This window comes from Diceros bicornis, chromosome 39, assembly GCF_020826845.1.
Source record: "Diceros bicornis minor isolate mBicDic1 chromosome 39, mDicBic1.mat.cur, whole genome shotgun sequence".
NCBI classification, from domain to species: Eukaryota; Metazoa; Chordata; class Mammalia; order Perissodactyla; family Rhinocerotidae; genus Diceros; species Diceros bicornis.
The window spans coordinates 27,076,972-27,100,302 of NC_080778.1; the positions used below are offsets into that span (position 1 = coordinate 27,076,972).

A 23,331-nucleotide genomic window follows, 5' to 3' on the forward strand; every position below is an offset into this window, starting at 1 on the left:
TAATTTTCCTAAATTCTGTCAAAAATATTCATTAACTTCCAGACTCCAAATCATGGCTTTTAAAGCCCTGTACAATTTCACTGCAACCAGTCTTTTCCCCAACGTTGAATCTTGCCTGGTAATCATCCCCTTCCTGTTTCTTGCCTACTCAGTCATACTCATGTGCGGCATTGCTCATCCTAGCATTATAACATTTTTGGTGAAATTTGGGGGAATTTACTTATCGCTCTGTGAGTACTTTATGGCAACGAACTGAAGAATCCTCTGCATTTCCAAAGATCATTTTCCGTTTAGTATAATTAGCATTTTCATGAGCTGTTAAGGTTACGTATCTGGTGATTAAAATTTGGAATATTCAAAGAGACACTTCATAGTAACCTTCAAAAGGTATATATGCATAACATTTAAAATTTATACTAAGATGGTGTCTTGTTCTAGCTTGGGGTTTCATTGGCAGAGGTGAGCACTCTGATTCTTGGGTTCTCTTTATGTTAAGTTTTATGGAATGAATGAAGAATTCAAATGTTAGTGCTTTGAATTTGCATACATTGTTTAAGGGATTGATAGAGAAAATGTAGGTGACTTAGAAGTGATACCATGTCACCAAAGGGATTACATCATTTTTCAACAGATCTGATTGTACCATGCAAGACTCTCTAGTCTATTGAGTCTCTAAGGAGCAATCATCCTGTAGGTTCATTTCAGCCTTTTTAGGGGGACAGGTAGTATTCAGGGCACAGTCAGCCTTCTTATCCAATTTCACAGGCACGTTGCTCATCATATTTGGGCTCACTGCTTTTATCTCTCCTGCTACAGATGCTAGGAAAGGGCCGTCCATCTGTTTTCTGCCCTTGGAGACCAGATCCTATTATGTTTCCTGTTTGTACTCCTCTGAGGTTTTTGTTTGTTTGCTTTTCCTGAGAAAAAAGTACTATCTGCTCGGGGGACATTGGCTTACTTTTTGTGTACACGCACATTTTCTATGCATATAATATGCATAATTTTATATGAAATAACCATTTTCTAATTAACACTCTGGTGATATTTACATGATTGAGGCTCGTTAAGAGATGACAAGAAAAGACTTCCAATTCTTTCTTTCTGTGCTGCAGGAAAGGAGAATTTCACAGGGCAGTTGAAGAAAAAGGGAAAGTAAAGCAAAATTTCCTGGAGGAAAGTTCTAAATAATTGATGTTTCAGAATCTTTAATAATATAATGCAATTAAAAAAAAAGGTACGACGACGTGTGTGTTGAATAGTGTATCTTTAAATGACAAATGTTCCACAAAGATCTATTTGTAGAAAAGAAATTTATCATCATGTGAGACTTTAAAAAATTAACATAGATCTTCTATGCCTTGGGTTTTCTACATCCTTGTTACTATTATGTATCCTTGTTAATATTATGTATATTATATGGAATCTTGATAGTGTGCAATGTATATGTGTAGATTTTGAACCAAGTCTGACTATGGGTCTATGGAAGGAATAACATTAGGAAACATGTATTTTGAATAGAAGCCTTTTCGTTTTGCTTTCTGATTGTAAAAGTAGTACGTACACATTGTAGAAAAATAAAGAAATACAGAAAATCCTAAAAAAGAAAATAAAGATTATGCTTAAGTCCCCCTTCCCCCCCCACATATAATCACTTGTTGGCTTATTTCCTCCCAGACTTTTATCTGTACATATATATTTGTTCAACAGATGCTGAGTACCTATTAAGTGCCTGACACTCTGCTGGGTTCTGGGGATACGCCAGTGAACAAAACATGCAAAATTTCTTGCCCCAGTGGAATTTACACTGGGACATGTAATGTATATATGTACACCTATATATCCAAATACACCTTGGGACCAAGCTGTGTATACAGTGTGCTTACTTGTATTCCTAAACTTTCTATAAGGAACACTTTTCCCTTAGTAAATATTCTTCAATATTGTGATTTTTAAGGGGGCCATACCCTTTTATCTTGTGAATATACCATAATTTATTTATGTATCTCCCAATTCAAGCTATTTAGGAATTTTTCAATTTTTTTGCTATTATAAAAATAAGTGACCATGAACATCTTTAAATGTACCTCTTCACTTTCATAACTTATTATTTCCTTAGGGTAGATTATTAGATAAAAGCTTAGCAGGTTAAAAAGGAGGAACATTTTAAAGATTCTGGAAGCACTGTTAAATTACCATCTGAAAATATTGTATAATTTGCACTGCTACTAGCAGCATATCTGTGCCCCTTTTTTTATTTCATACTTCCCAGTATTTAATGTTATCAGGAGAAAGAAAACTTGACCAGTTTGATTAGTGAAAAGTGGTCTCATAGTGTTTTAAATTGCATTTCTTTGATTATTTCTCACACATTTTTATATCTTTGTGTCTGTGACTCATCTCTTAAAGTCCTCTGCCCATTTTTCTATCTACAGTAGTGTTTTTCTTATTTATTTACCAGCGTTCTTTATATATTGAGCCATTTGGTCTGTGATCGTGTATGTGGCAAATCTTTCCTGAGGTGGAGAATATGCATTGTCCCCCAACTTCTCCACCAACCAAATCATGAGAAGGGAAATGAAGAGGAGGTCCTCATTTTGTTGTAGATGAGAAGTTGGATTTTAAACCAGAATCTCTCTCCCTAGCCACAGCAGCAACGGCTCAGTCTCTGTCATAGCCCTACCTGCAAGCCACTAGTGTCTAAGACATACATTAGTTTTACAGACAGGGCTGCCTTTAGTGCCTTTAATGCCTGAGCTGCCAGAGCCACGCAGGATCCAAGGGGGCATGTGAACACTGGGAGTGAACTCAGTACTGGTTACATGGTACGCCACCTTGTCCCCTTCCCCACGGTAGTAATCATGGTGCAAGTGAATTTCATTGGTTTCCAAAAAATGAGTGGCGTCTATATGCACCTCAGTGTACATGTAGATACACTTTCAGGTTGTAGAAAGAACAAGTTGGGCTTCATGGTTGTGGATGGATGAACAATGAATGAGATCCTGGCAGACAGCTGCCGTCCTGAACAAGGGGATGGATTTATGTTTAAACCAGAGTCAACTATGCAACCAGGTAATAATTTTGAGCAATGAAGTACGTTTGCTACAGTTAACTGTTAAAGAAACAGATAAATCACGATAATTTCAATATGGCACTTTAGCCATTCAGTAAACGGGTATTTTAAATTTCATTTGCTTTTGAACTAAGTTCAATAATTTATAGAGTAAGTCTTTCAAAGATTAATGCTCAGAGGGGAGGAAAATCACTATGCAAGAACAGAAACATATCACTTATGTATGTTACATTGTGGCTTGGTCTGCCTGTGTTTCCATTATAAATCTGATTTTTCCAGCATTTACGATACAGTAGTGAAAAGTTTGCTCTGTGCTAAAATTTGGCATTTGTTGCAACTTCTGAGATTCCAGTTTTTTGTTGTTGTTGTTGTTAGTGAGGAAGATTGGCCCTGAGCTAATACCTGTGCCAATCTTCCTCCATTTTGTATATGGGACACCGCCACAGCGTGGCTTGAGGAGTGGTGTGTAGGTCCGCACCTGGGATCCAAAACTGTGAACCCGAGGCACCAAAGCAGAGTGCACAAACTTAACCACTATGCCACAGGCCAGCCCCGCCATTTTTATTTTGGTTTTACTTTTCTTTCTCAAATACTGTGACATCTATCCATGTGTTTTTGAATGTTTTACCTCATCAAGTAACACTATTAATTCGAAAGTTCATTTATTTTAGAAGTAATGTTTGTGGCTGATGATTTCAGTTTGCACTGGATTATTGTTGATTCTGAAGTTACAAAAGTTTTAAAGATGGTTTGAAAATACCATTCAAAGACTGGGAAAGAAGGATGATTAAATGTCATTCTGGCACCGTTTGATTTTACAGCCACAAAGACAACAATAATATTGCACTAAATCATGACGAAATGTGAGTCAGTCTGTTAGAGGTTTCATTAAAATTTGGCATCTCCAGTTTGGCCAGGCTACATAATTTTGTAAAACCCGTATTCAGATACCCAGTCTGCTTACTAATCAGTTCAGATGTTATTTATATGATAACATGGAAGCTTTTGATTTTTTTTATTCTTAGTTATCTGTTTCTCTTACTTGGCCATGGGCTCCTGAAGGTCTGTGACTCTTTTTTATGTTCCCGGTACCCAGCATGTCACTTAAGTATAGAGTTGGCACTTAAAATATTGGTTGAACAAATGAATACATGAATGTTTGCTCAGTTCCAGGCTGTCACCAACTTCTGAAGGTTATCTGTTCTAAAACGTTTGAGTCATTGGGTTAGGATTTGTAGTTCATTTTCCCGTAAAAATATATTGTAAAAGGTAAATTATCCCACAGAAGCTTGTTTGATTTCCAGTAATAGAATCACAGTAGTCAGACGGAGGTCCGAACCAGTTCCTGGAAGAACCCGCATCCCAGGCAACAGACAGTCCTGTGGTTGTGCTCGAATCCTCCAGTGATATGGATTTTACATGTTGTAAATAATTTTTTCTATTTTGGACACCTGGCTTTACTTGCTTTTTTTTAAAAAATGATATTGAGCCTGTCTCTTTACTGTAAAATCATTAGTCTTGATCATCCCCTTCTAGAGCACTGAAGGACTAGGCCAGAGTTCAGGGTGGCTCAGGATGTATTAATCCCCTCAACCTCCAGACCGCTGAATCCCAGACTGGAGGCAGCTCTGAGCGGCCTTGTCTGGGGCAGCAGTTCTCAAAGTGTGGGTCCCCAGCCAGCAGCATCTGCATCACCTGGGAGCTTGGTAGAAATGCAAATTAGCAGGGCTTACCCCAGACGGACTGAATCTGAAACTCTGGGGAGGGCCCAGCACTCTGTTGAACAAGCCCTCCGAGCGATGGCAAAATACTAAATTTGGAAGCACTGTTCTAGGGCTGTGGCAGTGCAGTCCCAGGGTGGGATCTTACTATGTGATTCCTTCGGGCGGTGGGAACAGCGATGGCACGCACTTCAGCAGCCAGCTGCCCAGCACACCGCTGCTGTACATCACGGTCAGGGGGCCGAGAGCTGTTGGTAGAGTTTGACTCAAGGTTCAAGCATATAGTCCAAGCTGCAGTGGTCAGACGTGGTGGTGGTAGAGCACAGGGACCCTCCCGTGGGTCCAGCGTGGCCAGGCGAGCGTCAGGATGGACATTGGATGCACAAGGCTACCCATGAGAACTTTGTCAGTATTTTGTAATATCTAATATGAAAAATTTCAACTGGATTTGAAATCTGTTACGTTTTCATAAGAAATTTCACTATGACGTTAATCAAGTAAAGTGCTGTTAGATCCTTGAAATATAAATTTCCATGAATAGTTCAGTGATTGTTAAAATGGCTAAAACAATTTTTAGCACTTAGCTGTGTGAGTAAAATTCCTTGTTGTAATGACCAACGAGAGTGTGAAGAGCTCATTATTAAAAGTTTTGATCTAGTATAACTTACAGTCATTTCAAGCATATAACCTAATTTTTTTTTTTTTTTTTTGGTGAGGAAGATTGGCCCTGAGCTGACATCTGGTGCCAGTCTTCCTCTATTTTGTATGTGGGTTGCCGCCACAGCATGGCTGACAAGAGGTGCGTAGGTCCACGCTCAGGATCCAAACCCATGGACCCCGGGCCACCGAAGCAGTGCGTGTGAACTTAACCACTATGCCACCAGCCCAGCCCCACAACCTAATTTTTTTAAAAAGTTATTTTCAAGTAAGTAAGCTCCAGGTTCTCTATTTAAAAATTAATAAGATTTTATTTGAAAGTTTTATACCAATTCAGTATTTACTATTTTCACTCATACTCTGATTTAATTTTCTTTATAATTCTTATATATTATTTAAAAATGTAATAAATGCTTTCCACCTCAAAGCTGCCCCAGTGTCCCCCAGTGTGCAGGGTTCTTCCATTGCCCATGTGCCACCATGGAAAACTGCACCAGGGAGCTGTCTGCCCCCTGCTCCCTGAAAGCCCTTCACATGTTGGTGTTCTCCTTCCCTTCTCTGAGTAAACAGCCCCAGGTCCTCGCATTGATCCTGTTTATAGGATCCTCTTTCCAGACACCATTCAGAAGTGAAGGTTATCCTGGTTTTCATTATCCTCCAGAAAATGTGGCATCCATAGCTGATCACCACTATCCAGATGGCATCTGCCTGGTGGACCTGTGCTTTAGACAGTAAGTGCCAATGATTCCCATGAGGGACTTTAGAAATCACTAGAATGTGAGCTCCATGAAGGCAGTGACCGTCTTTTCAGAGTTTTATCCTTCTTGACTAGAACAGTGCTTAGTATACGGTATGTGCTCAATAAACATTTTCAAAATTAAGGAATGATTACCTGAAAGAGGAAATGGGGAGAAACAGAGAGAAAGGGAAAATGGGCCCATTTAGTTGCTTCCTCCGACTTTTGTCTTGTGTTAATCAATCCCATTCAGCAGCCAGATGTACTTAGATCACTTGGTGAGTGGATCACTCCCCACTGTTGTCATGACAGTGAGGTTGGATGGACTTGCTGGATGGTGACACCGTCTCGAGTGGCCAGCTATCACGGTGTCCACCACTGGGAAATGCAGGGGCCATTTGTATGTTCACCTCAGTGAGCCAAGTCCTGCTAGGAAAAGTTGAATTAGACAAAGTGTTAACGTTCCTTTTTTTTTTGTTGGATAATTAAAATGTCTTCACTGACATTGTGCTTTTTAATATTCACATTTGTATGGCGTGGTCCTCTTGTGTTAGTTTTGTTCATGGTAAAAGGTACATTATTATATGACTCATCTTACTGAAATGATCTATTGTCACATCCTGGTCTTATTCCCATCTCTATGCAAGCTGCTTGATTACGTGGAGAAACTCTCACTCACAGGAATAGTCCTGTATCTTACGAATACCTTAAAACATAGAAGTATGGATCACATCAATCTTGTAACTGATCGAGTTTCCTTCTTTGCTTTAAACATTGGAAAGCTTAGCCCCAAATGTGTGGTCCGTCTCTAGCGTAGGATCTCATGGCCCCGCATTTTGTGAACGAACCTAATTCCTGGAACAATTGTACTATACAATCTTGATTTTTTTTTTCTCCTCCTTTGTATCATTTACCCTAGTTTTTTAACTTTATCTTTTAATGTTGAATTTAAGTTTTATCAGCTGTCTTAAATCATTTTTTGGAACGTGGTGAGGTCTAAATAAATATGTAGCGAATAGTTGCAGAACATAGATTAACGAAGCAAGAAGAGCCACTCGTTTTTCCCACAGAGCATTAATGACCAGGTGGAAGTTGCCACTTACAGTTTCTTTCTTATCAAGGCTTCTGGAAATTCACTCATCTGTTAGTTATGGATAGGTTTTAAGGTTGCAGTTTCTGGAATAGCATTCAACTGTGAAGAAAATTTTTTTCCTTGGGACCTTTCTTCTTTGGTGTGATGGATAAAAGTACTTTTCCATTTACTTTCACTCATTAGAAAAAAAGTTTCGTATGCCGGCCATGTGCTTCTAGGAGCCTGAAAAATGACTCACATTTCCTGTTTCACCTGTGAACGATTTTTGTGAAATGAGACATGAAAAGGTGTAGGTTGGAGTTAGAACACACAGGCTACTGCAGATTTTACCCTAAATGTGATTAAACACCCCATTTTCATAAGTTCTGATAGATCTAAGCTGTAGATCTTTCTGACAGTATCTGCTGAATTACTTTTACTGACCAGTGTAACTCTGTAACCCAAAAGTAAACCTTAAATCAAAACATGAAAATACATGTCCCAATCAGTGAATTTGCAAACAAAAATTAATAGAAGAAAGAGTCAGAATTACTGGCAAAGTGATGCAATTTAAACAAATCAAACCAATAGATGCTCGTCAAGCACTTCGCTCGTGCAGAAAGCTCTGACAAGGCTTTAGAAAGGAGCATCCTTGAGGGGAGGGGCCCATGTCTTCTTCACTGCTGCCTCTTATCTCTTCAAATGCGTCCTGGTCCATAAGTGCTAAATAGTTTTTGTTAGAGAGAGAGAGGGAGTGTGTGTGTGTGTGTGTGTGTGTGTGTGTATACAATGAATCCCCGTTAAGAGGGTGTTTACAGCCTAGTTGAGGGAATAAGATACAAATAAGTGAGTAGAGGAGTTGCTGCACACAGGGACACAACACATAAGTGATGTGGCTAGTGATTGTTGTGAATTCGGGCATGTCCTTTAAGGCACAGTTGGGCAGGGAAGGTCTATCAGGAGGTGGGTTTGGAGTTGGATCTAAAGGACAACTAAGGTTTGGGTGAACAGGAAGAAGAAAGACATCCCAGGAATGGGAGCAAAAGTTAAATACCGGGACAGCACGCACCCGGGACAGTGGACTCGGCGCCCATTCTCTCAGAAGAGGGTTTCTGATGGGGCCAGTTGGTGGAAGGGCCTCACCTTTGGAAATGTGGACCTTATCTTGTCAGTCTTGTGTTTCCACAATTTGGGAGAGATTTTGGGACTGAGATGATACAGAGTACAAAGCAGTGTGCTTCTCAAAGTGAAATGAACATACAGATTTTGATTCAGGAGGGCTGGGGTGGGGCCGAAGACCGCCTATATAACAAGCTTCCAGGTGATGCCACAGTTCATGGTGCATGAAGCACACTTTAAATAGCAAGGACGTAGCATTACTATTTCAAGAAGATTGATTTGACAATAGTGGTTGGATGGGTTGGGTTGACGCTGCTTCATCCTAGGGATGTAGAATCAAAAAGGAACTTCAAATGGTCCATTGCTCTTTTGTTGCCATTGGAAAAACCAAACAAAATAAAACTGAGGTCTACGGGGCTCACTATCTCGGAACCAGGACTGGAACGCAGTTCTCTAGCTCGCAGTCAGTACCTCCCACTCCACTCTGCAGTGGTGGTCCTGTGAGGCACCTGGGCAATGAGGGACCGCAAAGAAGCTGATGTCTGTGGGGATGGAATGGGTTGGCTGGACGCAAGAAACCTTGTGAAGGGAAAAGCAATAGCTCCTAGGAGCTGATTGACAGGGGGTGAGAAAACTCCCCAAAAAAGGTTGAGATTTAAATCCTGGTGAGATGAACACATGCTCCATTGATTGGGCGAAATGGAGAAGTCAGACAAGAGGGGAGTGTACCTTGTCAACTGGGAGCTGCCGCAACTTTACGGTCTTCTTGTAAAGTGATAGATGCCACGTGAGTTTTAGGTCGACCACCGGCAGCAGCTTTCCCCAGCCATTTGGAGCTTGGTCGCCTCCGTGAGTGGACGCATCAGCAAGCCTGTGGCATTTCGCTTGCAGGCTGAATGTTGCCGGTCCTCTTACCTTTTCCACCTCCTCCTTCCGGTACCCGGAGTGGAGGAGAACTTGGCGCTAGGCTGAGCCGGTGGGCGCCTGCTGTTCTTCCTCTCTGCTTTTGGGGCAGGAGAAGGGGTTATCCTCCTGCTTTTCCAGCTGTGAAGTTCATTTGGCTCTGAGCACTGGCAGCATGGAGGGAGGGAGATGTGGATTTCCACGAGAAGGTGGAAACACAGCTGGAGTGGGGTGAGGGCGTGGTCTTTGTTTTCCAGGACCTTATTCTGCCCCAAGTGGGTTTTTGACCTGGTGTATTGCACAATGGGCTGTGGCACTTTGGAGCATAAATGTAGTCATTTAGAGTCAGAGCCTTAGTTTTATGCTTGACCCATGTCCTGTTAAGTGGGGCTGAGGTCGTGCATGTGTGTACGCACACGTGGCACAGGCAGCTGGAAGCACACACGTGCTCACGTGTTTTGGTTTTGGTAAACCACTGATTTCATCTTGAAATGTTTGTTCTTTTTTTGCCTCTGAGATAGGCATAGTAAACATTTAGGGAATTACTGTTTCCGAAAATTGTCCGAGTTAACAAGAAATGGATTTGAGGTGCATCACCCTCCGTAATTTTTTTTGTCATCTGATTCCTTTTTTAAAAAACTATACAGTACTATAGTTTATTCTCTTTCAGTCAAAATATAAATATGAGGTGATTTCTAAAATCATCATGGACCTTCATTATTAATTATAAAATGCATGCATAATTTTCTATGACACTAGTTATTAAAAATTTTAATACTTCAAGAAAGTATTTTAATTCAAGGCATGACCTAATTTGAGAAATTAAGCTTTACTATTTCTCAAGAAGTTTTTTAGTTTAACTGTTAGGATACATTTAAAATTATCATCAAATTTAAGTTTTGAGGACTTTTCTTATATTTTTAAAAAATATATAAAAGTTGTATATGCTTGAAAAATATTTCAAAAATTCAGAAATATAGTGGCCTTTGCAGAAGTAATCATTGGTGTGTAAGAACCCTTTCAGATATTTTCTCATAAATTTATAAATTTAAAAACATATATTATAGGATCTAGAGATTGTATTTTTAAAATTTTTATAACTAATTTTATAAAAATTTATTTTTTTAGGGGGCCGGCCCGTGGCGTAGAGGTTAAGCTCGCACGCTCCGCTGCTGGCGGTGCTGGTTCGGATCCCGGGCGCGCACTGAGGCACTGCTTGTCACCCCATGCTGTGGCGGTGTCCCATATAAAGTGGAGGAAGATAGGTACAGATGTTAGCCCAGGGCCAGTCTTCCTCAGCAAAAAGAGGAGGATTGGCATGGATGTTAGCTCAGGGCTGATCTTCCTCACACACACACACAAAATTATTTTTTAATTTTAAAAACTTTTTACTTTAATTCTTACTATTTAAAATACTATTATTTCAACCTTTTTTTAAAAAATTGACGAATAATTGACATACAATATTATTAGTTTCAGGGGCACAACATAATGATTCGATATTTGTGTATATTGCGAAGTGATCACGACAGTAAGTCTGGTTTGGAGTTTGTATTTTTAAGTTGATCTTTCGTTGTTAGAAAAAAATAATGAAAATAATGCAAGATTACATGCTTGTTACAAAGTGTGAACAGAATAGAAGCACAGTATACCCTCCTGGACCTTTTCCTCTGCATGCACACTCACATACACATACACATGTTGGGCTATATTTATTTTGGCTTGTTTTTCACTGTTATACCCACCAAGTTGGGGAAGTTTCCTTAAGCATTTGTAATTTACAAACTTACTAAGAGTTTGTAATGTTGGGGCCGGCCCAGTGGCGTAGTGGTTAAGTTCCCACGCTCCGCTTCTGCGGCCCCGGGTTCACTGGTTCAGATCCTGGACGCGGACCTAGTCACCGCTCGTCAAGCCATGCTGAGGAGATGTCCCACATAGAAGAACTAGAAAGACCCACAACTAGGACATACAACTATGTACTGGGGCTTTGGGGAGAAAAATGGAGGAAGATTGGCAACAGATGTTAGCTCAGGGCCAATCTTCCTCAGAAAAAAAAAAAAAGAAAAGAAAAATTAGCCTTAAAAAAAGAGTTTGTAATGTTAGTGATATTTTGTCATTCTTAACTAAAGCATCCGTATGTGGCTTAATGATGATTAGTTTAATCCATAGATAAAATTCTATGCATCCACTTTCTTTTTAAATTTATTTTTAAAATTTCAACGAAGTCATAACTTATAATTATAGGTTCAGGTTCAGCCACCAGTGTTGTATGGCTCTCTGGATGTTCATATCATACATGGGCCAAATTATGGAGTTATTTGTCATTGGATACAGCTTAGAATACTCTGTCAAGTGCAAAGTGAATGAGCACATTGTACTCAAAAAGTATTAGGATGATAGATGAATACCTGGGAGACAGTAATGAGTACTTTTCTAATGAACTCTTGGGTTGTGTTCAATTTTGAATGGATTTCTTCATGTTCTTTTGCAACATTTAGATGGAATATCTAAATTTGTCGAATATGGTTTTTTTCTGCAATGACCAAAGAAAGTCCTCCAATGCTAAGAAAGAGTCAAACTCATGGTTATTGAGCCATTTGCTCAAGATTGAGCCACAGTTAGGACTTAAGAAACCTTAATAGCTAAAGCTTCACATTAAACATTGTAATATTTCGTGATATGGTGTCTGGGATTTTCCTCAAAGTAAAATGGGGTGGAGTTGAACCATGGATGAAGGTATAGACAGAATTGACCGTGAGTGGATAATTGTTGAAGCAAGATAATAGGCATTTGAGAGTTCATGATACTGTTCTCTTTACTCTGGTGTATTTGAGACTTTCTATAATAATAAGTTTGAATCAAGAGAGAGATGATAATTGTAGCCTAAAATGTTGTGATATTTCAGCCTCTGAGTGATAGGTTCGGGCTGAAATATATTGCCAAGATATGCTACTTGAATAAACTCTATAAAAATCACAAAAGAATCCTTATGGACATTGTCATGAATAAAGAGTCTTATCTCATTCCTCGTTTCGAAAACTTATGTGAGCTCCCATCTTCTTGGGGTCAGTATGACAGACTGTAATTTCCAAAGCGGGTCAGAATGGTACCTCCCATCCCGATGCTCTTCTTACCTGTGACTTTGACACTCCTCCCATTGAGAGACGGGAGCTCTGTACCCTCTTGCATCCTGGAGGGCTTGTGACTCCAGCAGAAGTGGCACCATATGAGGCTATAAGGTAATACAGCTTTTGCCTGGTGCTTTTGGTATGCTCACTCTTGAAACCCAGCATCCTGCTGTGAGGAGGACCAGCAGCTGCATGGAGCACAGGTGTTCCAGCTGCTAGCCCCTGCCTAGGTCTTGGCCCTTAGCCAGGTTCAGCCTCCAGACATGTGAATGTGCCAGCTTTCCTATGATTACAGCTCCAACCATCAAGTCACTCCCAGCCTTCAAATCTTCCCAACGGAGGCCCCAGACACCATGGAATAGAGACAAGCCTTTTCTGCTGTCCCCTCTCTGAATTCTTACCCACAGAATCTGTGAGTGTGGTAAAATGCTTGTTGGTTTATGTAACTCAGTTGGGGATGATTTGTTACAGGGCAGTAGTAACTGGAACAGTCAGCGTGTGTTAATAAGGGAGAGAAGAATCTTATTTCTCAGTGATCGTCTCTTTCCATAACATGCCCAAAAGATACATATATACTCAGTGACTGTGATTTGATGGTATTCACAATTTTTACTATTTCCATCAACATCCAGATCAGGAGTTATATTGTGGACCATCAGTTGTTCCCCAGATGAAGAAGTTTGCGGCTGAGCAATTGGGTGAATCTCTTTACTTCTTCTTACTCCAACCCCCCTTCATCAGGACTTCCTTCTCCTGCAGCAACTCCAGAACCAGGCTTCCTGCCCCTTCCGCCCATTATGTGCTTGAATTGGGAAGAGAGAAGGAGGCGGCCTCATCTGGAGACTGGACACACAAGGGGGAATGTCAAGGACCCTTTCTCAGTCCATTCTGACCTGAACCCCTTTATTGTGGTATACTTAGCTGGTGCTCCTTCTATCTGACTCCATCCCACTTTTTCACTCTACATTGTGCCATGAAAAAAAAATCTAATTTTTCTTAGTGATAGACAGTAAAAAAATTGTCCAGCACTTCTTCCTTATATGCGTAGGACACATCTGTCAAGACTTGGTTCATACTCTGCACGTGAGGTGTTTTCTCCAAGTGTGTATCAGAGCACCTCTATTTGTAATTTTCCGTTTCTCAGGCTCAATGGAGGGTCCACAAGGGTTTGCTGTATTTTGTGTTACCTATTTTTGTATGTCTTAAATATTTCATAATATTCACATCTACGTGACAGTAGTTAATAATTACCTTCCTGCATGTTTTATCATTGATACATGTGATATCCATCAGTGTCATAAAAATGGAATTTTGCCAATAGTCCATTCTGGTTTCTCTCCAAGGATCATATAGATCCCTAACTTGGTGGCTATGTTACCCCGGCCCCTGGCCCCATAGGACATTAACCACAACCCTGCTCAGAACAAGCCTCACATGTTCGCTTTAGCTGACAGGAAACCGCAAAGAGAGGAAGGAGGAGACGGCTGAGACATACAGTCGAAACCACTTAAAAGCGGTTGAAGGCAACAGGGCAACAGGGCAACAGGGCAGTCTTACTTGGCCTGACACAGACCCCAAAGCTCATTATACACTCATTGTAATACATCACCATATTATGGAACACACCCACCTTCGCCATGACAGTTTACAGTTGCCATGGCAATGGCAGGATATAAGCAAATAAGGAAAGAAAAGAGGTGGCACCCTTGCTCCCCAGAAAAGCCACCGGTTTCCTCGAATAACTGTGAATATTCCTCCCCTTCCTTACCTTAGACCCCTTATAACAGCTGCTTTATCACCCCAGGAGCTGAGAAGTTGATTTGTGAACATAGTTCCCCTTTCTCCATTCTTTGGCCATTGAATAAAAATTGTGCTGTTGAATGCTCAGCTTTGGTTTCATTTCAAATCTGGAACACTGAACAGAAAAGAACCTTCTAAGGAGGACAGGGCCAATTGTGGGTTCAAGGCCCACCGGCCCTGGAGTCTTCCTCGGATCCCTTCTGATTGTGGGTTCATGTCCCACTGGAGGGATGCAAAATTGGTAACAGATAATTTTACAAGCTTCTCTTCAGTTGTGTAATATTTTCCCTTTAGGGTGTGTCTGCTCTAAGAAATGCCTCGTAACGATGATGGTGGTCTCTCCTTGAAAGATGAAATTATTAATATTTGCTCTGAAAAACATTATTTTGTGGCATGTTCTGGAAAAATCACTGGAAACATCACTGTACAAGATCTCCTGTTATCATCCCCTGTTCCTGATAAAACAGATGTTCTGCATGGAAACATTAACTGGGTCCATTATTTTAGAGGGATGAATTTTGATACATTATACATCAAACTACACCCCCAACATTTTCTAAAATGTAGCTAAAACACAGTTAAGTGTGTAAGTAACAAACTAACGCCTGAAGATGAATTGTTTCAAATGTTACTTCCTGATCATCAAACATTGAATATGTATGTTAACAAGCACTTGTTTTGTATGCGGGAACAGGTACATTTTGCATAATATCATAAATGTTACATTTATGATATGGAGTGACAAGTGATGCACTCAATAAATAAAATTTATTAGAAAAACGCAGATAAAAATATCCAATAAAAGCAGGTGATTTCCTATCATGGACTATAACCTAGTGAAGTAGAGACTTAAAGCTTGAAGAAAAGGTGACAATGGAGGAGGAAAAGAGAGCGGTGTCGGTCATTTTTTGTTGATGGTTAAAGAAGGACGTGGGCTGGAGTTGGGTGTGAAAGGGGCAACTTCAGAAAAAATTTCAGAGAAAGTAGTAGAATTCTGTCATCATTCAGAGGCTTCCATTCTAACTCCTGAACAAGAAGACTTAGGAGGAAAAAATTGGAAACTACACCTTTGCTTACCTCCTGCTGTTTATGCTTGTAAATTTCTGACGCGGTGCTAAGAGGTTAGGTATCGTGATTGGTCTCTTGGGACCAGGAACCTCCAAAATACATACCCGTTTGTTGATTACACCTGAGTCTGACCTCATACCAACTGGACTTGGAATGGGACTCAAACGTTTCCATACATTGTTTTGTAAAAATGGCGTGTCGTGTTTGGGACAGAAATATAAATTTTTTGTTATGAACAAAGGTGGCAACAAAAACCAGGAGGATGTCAACTGGAGAGAAGTTCTGTGGAGCTTCACACCACTCTTGATATTTTTTCATAACAAATAAGGCCCTGGGACTAGGAAAGAGTGGGTTGGCAGTCAATTAAAACACTTTTCTCTTTTGGTCTGCTTGTCCCAAATCATCCCGTTCTCAGATTAACTCACCCCAGCACATTCATTTTGTGTTCTATATTTGTACTGGATTCCTGTTACCTATTCACATTTATAAATTTACTCTGAGTTAAACTTGTTTTAATATTTCACTGCTGACTTTTAAAAATATTGGTCTAGTTTTGTAATTGTGCTAATGATGAGCAACTTCAATAAACTGAACAATTAGATGCAAGAGAGATTCGTAATTTGAGATGATCTGCTCCCGTGTCCTGAGTATTAGCTGAGACTAACAAGATAGTCTTCCTGTAGTGCGTGTGTAGTCCTGAAGAATATAACCATTATTAAGAACACAATAAGATTATTGGAAAACTCATAATTAACCTGACATTTCAAACTTGTATAATGTTAGTGATATCACTCCTTCCTCTGAACCTGCCCATCGTCCTGCTTATGACTTGATGGTCAGCTGGGGTCCACCCTGGACTGTGGGTCACACTCTGATGAGGACCTCCACTTAAGTTCCTATTTAGATATAGATTTATTTTCTACTTATGAAACATATCAATGTGGTGCTCGTGCTCTTTTGAGTAGCGTAACCCTTGTTTTCCCATAGTATATTCTAACACTTCTAATAGTGTAATTTTCCTATTTTGCTGGCAAAGCTTATTTCAATATATTATTTTCATCACAGGTTTATCTCCTTTTTTTCTTTCAAAGAGGATACCATTTTTGTAACTTTAAAACAAGAGTGTTAGACAACATGGTTTTAACTCTAAAATTATTTGATTCTTTTGCCTCTGCTTTTATGATTTGGTGATTTTTTTTCTGGTGAGGAAGATTCGCCCTGGGCTAACATCTGTGGCCAATCTTCCTCTATTTTGTGTACGAGCCGCCACCACAGCATGGCCGCTGAGGAGTGGTGTAGCTCTGTGCCCAGGAACCAAACCCAGGCTGCCAAAGTGGAGTGTGCCAAACTTTACCACTAGACCACCGGGGTTGGCCCAGTGGTTGATTTTTTTGTAGTGTACTCATAATGTCATACATTTGTTTCATCTATTAACTGGATGCTTTTAGGGCCAAGACATCAAGTTAGCTTTCCACCTTCCTAAAGACACTTACAACTAGCTCTACATTACTAAATACTCTGGTTACATTTAGAACTTTAAGATCAGATTGGAGCTCCATTGTTATTGAAGAAGAAACTGAACACAGCGGGTCACAGTGAATTCTGTGTCCTAGTGGTGGTCTACTCCCATCCAGAGAATTATTTCACCGTTATCCGTCAGTCCCTTCAGTTACACTGTGCTTTTTTTCTTCTGCAATAAAATCGTCAGCAGTGTCAAGTGGTGAAGTTTGGAAAACAGTTCACTTTTAGGAGGCTAGAGCTCTCATTTTAAAAATACTTTAGCTTTTCCAGAAAGTGTGTTTATCTCTGCCATCTCCTCCCACTGCCCTAGAGTTCCCCAAACCCCTCATCTCTTCTTACATGTCTGTCTGTCTTTCTGGTCTGTGCCACGTTTGGAAGTCTCATTAAACCAGCATCTGTTCTGTTTTAGGAGAAACCTGATGCCAGCCCCGCGTCACTTCAGCTGCGGTCTCAGATCGAAGTAAGCACAGTGACTTTAATCGTCTATTTTTGCTTCTGCCCTTTTTGTTAAGTGATGTTCTGTAAAATCAGAGGAAGCCTGCTGCTCTGCCTGCACTGACCCTGTGAATCTTCTCTCCTAGGAGTCACTTGGCTTCTCCAGCGCCGTGTCAACACCAGAAGTGGAAAGAAAGTAAGTTTCCCTCCCTCTGCCCGGGATCAGAATCTCTAAGAAGGTGTCTTTTAGGTACATCGTGATGAGAGTCAGATGCGTGATCGTGCTGTGTATGGCTGTGAAGCTTGATGTCATTTTCCTTACGTGTCGTGTGTGTGTTTGCACACAGATAGGTGGTTAAGAGTGTGTTTTGTAATTCCGTCGGCATCGCCTAGATTCTGTGACGAGTTGTTGACTTCACACTGCTTATTTTGAGTGAACCCTAAATAAATATGTGGAAGTGAGCTTGGAGAAAGGGGGAGGACAGTTAAGTCAACCAAAATGGGTTTTCTTCTTTTACATTAGTTTTTGATATAGGATGCAAGTCTTAAAGAAGTAAGGTACAAAAATAAAATACATTCTGGAATAAAACAATGAGTAAAAATCCCTCCACTGCACCTTGCTTTGGTGAGTGACCTTAAAACAAGAATAAAAGCTTGTGACAGAAGATGGCAAATGCTCACTAACCTTTCCTGTGAAAGGTGATGTTTTTGCTTCCTTGTCCTAACTTGGACCCTGTAATTTTGACTCTCGTGGAAGATAATTCTATGTTACATCTTGTGTTTCCAGTATTACTTTAAAAAGCAAAGTAAAAGCAAAACAATTTTTTTTCCTCTAACCTTTCCCTTTTCTGCTTCATTCCATCATAATTATGCTAGAATGTTCTGTTTACCTCTTCTGAGGTAGAGGCATTTTAAGAAAGTCCACCTCGTTAAACAGATACTTCCTTTGGCACAGAGCCGCTTGGACTGTTTTCATGCCAAGAGAGGCATAGAAGTGGTTTGGAAAGAAAGTATTTCTGGAATGAAAAGCACATGTTGGGAGAGCGTGTGTGCGCTTTGCAGCACAGCCCTGCCTAATCCGTCCACGTGTGTGTGCCGCTGGCACGGAGGCAGCTTCAAGGAGGGAAGGCTGCTTTGCCCAAACTTCAGGTCTCAATTTCAGAGGCTCAGCAGATCCGGTTCAGGACTGAGGAACATTGAGGGTGATGAGCAAAAGAAACCAAGGCCGTTGCCCACTCAGGGTTAGAGGATAAAGGTGCACTTAACACGAACTTCCTTTGTTTTAGTGGCGTATGTCCTGCCAGCAGCTTCGTCGTGTGGAGGCTGAAACAGCCTGGAGATTTGAGTTGAGATTGATTTAGAAATTGGAAGTACTCTGGTGATGTTGACCCGAGTGTGGGCAGAGCATGGAGTGAACGGGCCATAGGTTCTCCTGACGTAGTTTGCTACCCATGTGGCGTGATTCCGTCCGAGAACTGAGATGTTCTCTCAGAATCTCTGAATCCTTCAGGAAACAAGAAATGTTTGCCTTTCCTCCTAAGAGGAAGTGACTCACCAAATTTGTACTAATCTTCGTTAGGCTGGGTATTTCTTGTTCCCCTTAATTGTGGGTAGTCATTCTTTCTGTGTTTATATCCTTCACTTAGTAAAATGTGGCATGACTCTTGTGGCCAAGAGACAGACTGACAGCCTCCTCTGAGGTTAACAAAAAAATTTGAACACACACACACACACACACACACACACACTCATACACACACTCTCTCTTATGTAACCTCACTAATTATTGTTATTATTGCTGAACTATTTGGGAGTCAGTTGCAGACACCACGACGCTCACTTCTAAATATCCCACCACGTGTCTCCTAAGGGCAAGGACATTCTCTTACAGAATCACAGTATAATTACTAAATAAAGGAATTTTAATAGTGCTTTTCCTAACATGTGCTTCATATTCAAGTTTCTCTGATTGTCCCAATAATATTTCTTATAGCACTTTTTTTTTTTTTTTTTTTGCTGAGGAAGATTGGCCCTGGGCTAACATCCATGGCCGTCTTCCTCTACTTTATATGGGATGCTGCCACAGCATGGCTTGACACGTGGTGCATAGGCCCAGGCCTGGGATCCGAACCTGTGAACTCTGGGCCGCCGAAGGGGAGTGTGCAAACTTAACCACTATGCCACTGGGCCGGCCCCTCTTATAGCATGTTTTTTTTCAATCCAACACTTTTTAAAAAAATCACTCAACGTATTCACATGTCACATCTCTTGTCACATTTAATCTGAAAGGATTTCTTGGCCTTTCTTTGTCTTTTATGATATTGATATTTTTTAAGAATGTAGCTAGTTGTTTTGTGAAATATTCCTCAATCTGGGTTTCTTTTTAAGATTCAAGTGATGATTTTTTTTTTTTTTTTTTGCTGAGGAAGATTGGCCCTGAGCTAACATCTGTGCCCATCCTCCTCTATTTTGTATGTGGGGTGCTGCCACAGCATGGCTGACAAGTGGCGTAGGTCCACATCCAGGATCCGAACCCGTGAACTCCAGGCCGATAAAGCCGAGCCTGCGAACTTAACCACTATGCCCCCAGGGCTGGCCCCCAGATAATGCATTTTTTGATATTGTGTTCCACTCAGTGCATTGATTGCATCATAATGTTAGTTGGTCCTATTATTGGTGATATTAATTTTGATCATTTGATTAAGGTGATGACTGTCAGGTTTCTTCTGAGAAGTTACAATTTTCCCTTTACAACTAATGAGTATTGTATGAGGAGATCATCTGAGACCACGTCTATATCTTGATCCTCTTCAAACTTGTACCTAATGGTTTTTTAGATTCCTTAAATGGTTCTTGCCTGAATCAGTTTTTACTGTGACTTGCAAAATGGTAATACTGTTTCTTAGATTGATAATTACTTTCAACTAAATCTTCCAAAAAGGTTTTTTTAAAAAGATGAGGTATCACTCTGGACATTCTAGGTCAGGTTATAATCTGAGTAGGTTCGATGCAGTATTTATATTGAATTATTTGTATTTTTGTACTTGAAAATACAAATACTATAAAATGCAACATCCTGCTGTTCTTCAAATCCATATGCTTGCTGGTGGCATTGCAAGGCCTGGAGGATGACCTGGCGAGGCAGTGGTTAGTGTCTGTAAAGCGTCTGCCAACCAAAATATCCTTCTGAGTCAGCAGTGTTGCTTTATAGGCAGAAGTTTTCTTCGTTTTTTTATTCAGAAGGCAAGAGAACTCAGTACTAAACGAAGGTGGACGAATCCTACGGCAGCCCGGCCTCCGAAGCAGAGGCGTGGATGGCAAAAGGCAATACCGAGTGGAGCCGTCGGCCCCTGGGGCTCCTGCCTTCCAGATCCACAGTCCCCCAGCCCCCCCAGCTGTCTCAGGGACCTCTGCACATCTTCCTCCCTCCCTTCTCCCCCAGTTAAAACCTGATCTGAGGAAGGTATCAGGCAGGAATTATGATGCAAATGTCTGATTTCTAAAAAACACATCCCCTCTCCCAGCGGTATTTAGCATTTCACAGGGTTTAAAGTCTTAAGTTACAGGAATATAGCTTTGACCAGCAGAGACCCAGGAGGTGGGTCTTTTGTGCAGGAGACAAGCAGTAAGAAAAGTCTGATATACCTGACTTCGCTGCACCTGGGTACCCTGCCAGGTGGGGCTGCCGGGGCTCTATTTGACCTGTAGATGTGTGCGACCTGCAGGATAGATGGAGAGATAGAGATAGAACGGACCCACCCCCGCCGGTTTGACAAAGGCCCCTTTCATCCTTATTTTCCTGCAGTCTGTCTGGTCCCTCTCTGTGCTTTCGCTGAAAATATAATAAAGACGGCCAAAGAGCTTTCATTTGAACCTCTTCTATTTGTATCTATTTACATTGCCTTTTGTTGAGAGTCGCTGCTTTGTTACACCAATCTTGGATTTGTGTCGACTGGCTGAAAAGGCGAACGTTAGTTAAATTTCTTGCCACTCACCAGTTAGTCTCATGAATTTCTAGAGAGCAAGGCTCTTTTGCTGGGAAATATCTTTATAACTGTGTCTATTAGGAATGAGTTTAGCAATGAATTACAGAAGATGTGACAAATAGTGGCGTAAGCAAATACAAGGTTCATTAGATACATCCTTGTTCCAGGGCTGGCATCTGGCTCAAGTAAGCCTTCAGGAACCCAGACTGTGCCTCCTGGTTTTAAAGTGGCTGTGCCATCTTCCAGATGGGAAGGAGAAACAGGGTGAAGGGAAGAAGGTAAAGGGCAAAAGGCCTCAGGCACATCCTTTAGGAAGCTTTCCTAGAAGCCCTGTCCAACACATCCCACTTTATCCCACTCATTTCTTCATGCATTGCCTGCTCGCTGAACGTGGGCTTTGTGGGCAGGGTACCGTTCTGGGTGCTAGGGTATAGTGATGAAGAGCTGATGTGAGATGCATGCAGGGAGATGTAATAGAAAAAACTGATATATTTTAAATGGTGCTGTGGAGAAAAAGAAAGCAAAGAAAGGAGACCCAGGATTGGAGCACTTGGCCATCATAGCCATAGGGGAGTTTGGAGAGGTGAGCATCCTGCTGCCCTGAGCAAAATGGGCTTCTTAAGGAAGGGGGAAGATAGACATTGAGTAGGAAACTAGCAGCATTTTCCACAATTATTTAATCTTCTATATGTATGTGTATATGTATAAAACAGAGTAATCTGAAAATTAGCTGGATGTCTAGCAAATAAACTCTGTGTCGGGATTATTTAGATTTGTTACTTTTGAGGAAGCCAACTGTAGGGGAGCCCATTGTTTATTTCTAGGTGTGTGTCTAGATGGAAGTAATCTTTGTGGGGTTGGTTCATATGGAATGAAAATTGGAAAAGAAAAATCAGGAAATAGTAGGGAATGTTTACTGAGTGCTCATTACGGTCCAGGAATTGATCTAAGTACTTAACATTGATTCATTTAATACAGCCACCCTATGAGGTTCGGTATATTATTCCCATTTACAAATGTAGAAACTGAGGCACAGAGAGGTTAATAAGTTGCCCAAGGCTACACAGCTAATAAGTGGCAGAGCCCAGATTTGATCCCAGTTGAGAACCATGCTCGTAACCACTCAAGTATAATTCCAAAGTACTTATAATTGTATTATGCAAATAGAGAGGTTAGAGGCAAATTGAGTTTATTGGCATTACAGAAATAGCAGCAGTTAAAACCTACACTCCGGTGGTCCCCTTGGAAGAAGGAGCAATTTTTACTCTCATTCAGATATATGCTGGGTCTCCGTTATTTATCTATAGAGGCAGGAAGGTCCAAAATAAATCTCAAAACGTCACCTTAGCCAATATTTATAAGCACTTTTCTTCTGAGTCTTTCAGCAGAGTTGAAAATTCACTGATGGAGTTTTACCTTCTTTCGTTACCTATGACTACCCTTGAACTATTCTATGGTGAAAAAGTCCAAGAATATATAGTCGGGTGATGGAAAAGGAAGGTAAATAAAAGGAGGGAAAGCCAATATAGCAGTGTTCTGTGGTCGAATAAAATGGGTAGAATCTGGTTTGTAAATGTTCTGTGTGAGCATGTATTACTCCGTTTGGACATTGATTTGTTTCATCTGGCAAGCTGATTACTTTTTTGTGTGTGTGTGTGAGGAAGATCGGCCCTGAGCTAACATCCATGCTAATCCTCCTCTTTTTGCTGAGGAAGACTGGCCCTGGGCTAACATCCGTGCCCATCTTCCTCTACTTTATATGGGACGCCGCCACAGCATGGCCTGACAAGCGGTGCGTTGGTGTGTGCCCAGGGTTCCCAACCCGCGAACCCCGGGGCCATCGCAGCGGAGCGCGCGCACTTAACTGCTTGCGCCACCAGGCCGGCCCCTGATTCCTTTTTTGATGGTGTCAACTTTCCTTTACTACCCCTCAAAACCTCTCTCTTCACCTCTTCTTTCCTCTTGGACTTCAGGGAAGAAGCCCTTGCTTGTGTTCACGTGTTCAGCCCTCTCTCTCATCAGCTACTCTCTGGACTGCTTGCATATCTGATCTTGCCTTCCTACTCCTCCTCTCCCCCATGACCCTCCCTCTGCGTGCCTGGCCGCTGCATCCTT

General features: G+C 41.1%; 1 protein-coding gene across 1 annotated transcript in view; it reads left to right on the top strand.

Moving 5' to 3' along the window:
• The window catches only part of SASH1 (SAM and SH3 domain containing 1), a 178,859-nt gene that overhangs the window by 63,845 nt on the left and 91,683 nt on the right, over positions 1–23,331 (top strand). The window contains exons 3-4 of the mRNA XM_058534247.1: positions 17,205–17,255; positions 17,377–17,426. Of these exons, the coding sequence (XP_058390230.1) occupies positions 17,205–17,255; positions 17,377–17,426 (101 nt within the window). The remainder of the gene's footprint in view (positions 1–17,204; positions 17,256–17,376; positions 17,427–23,331) is intronic.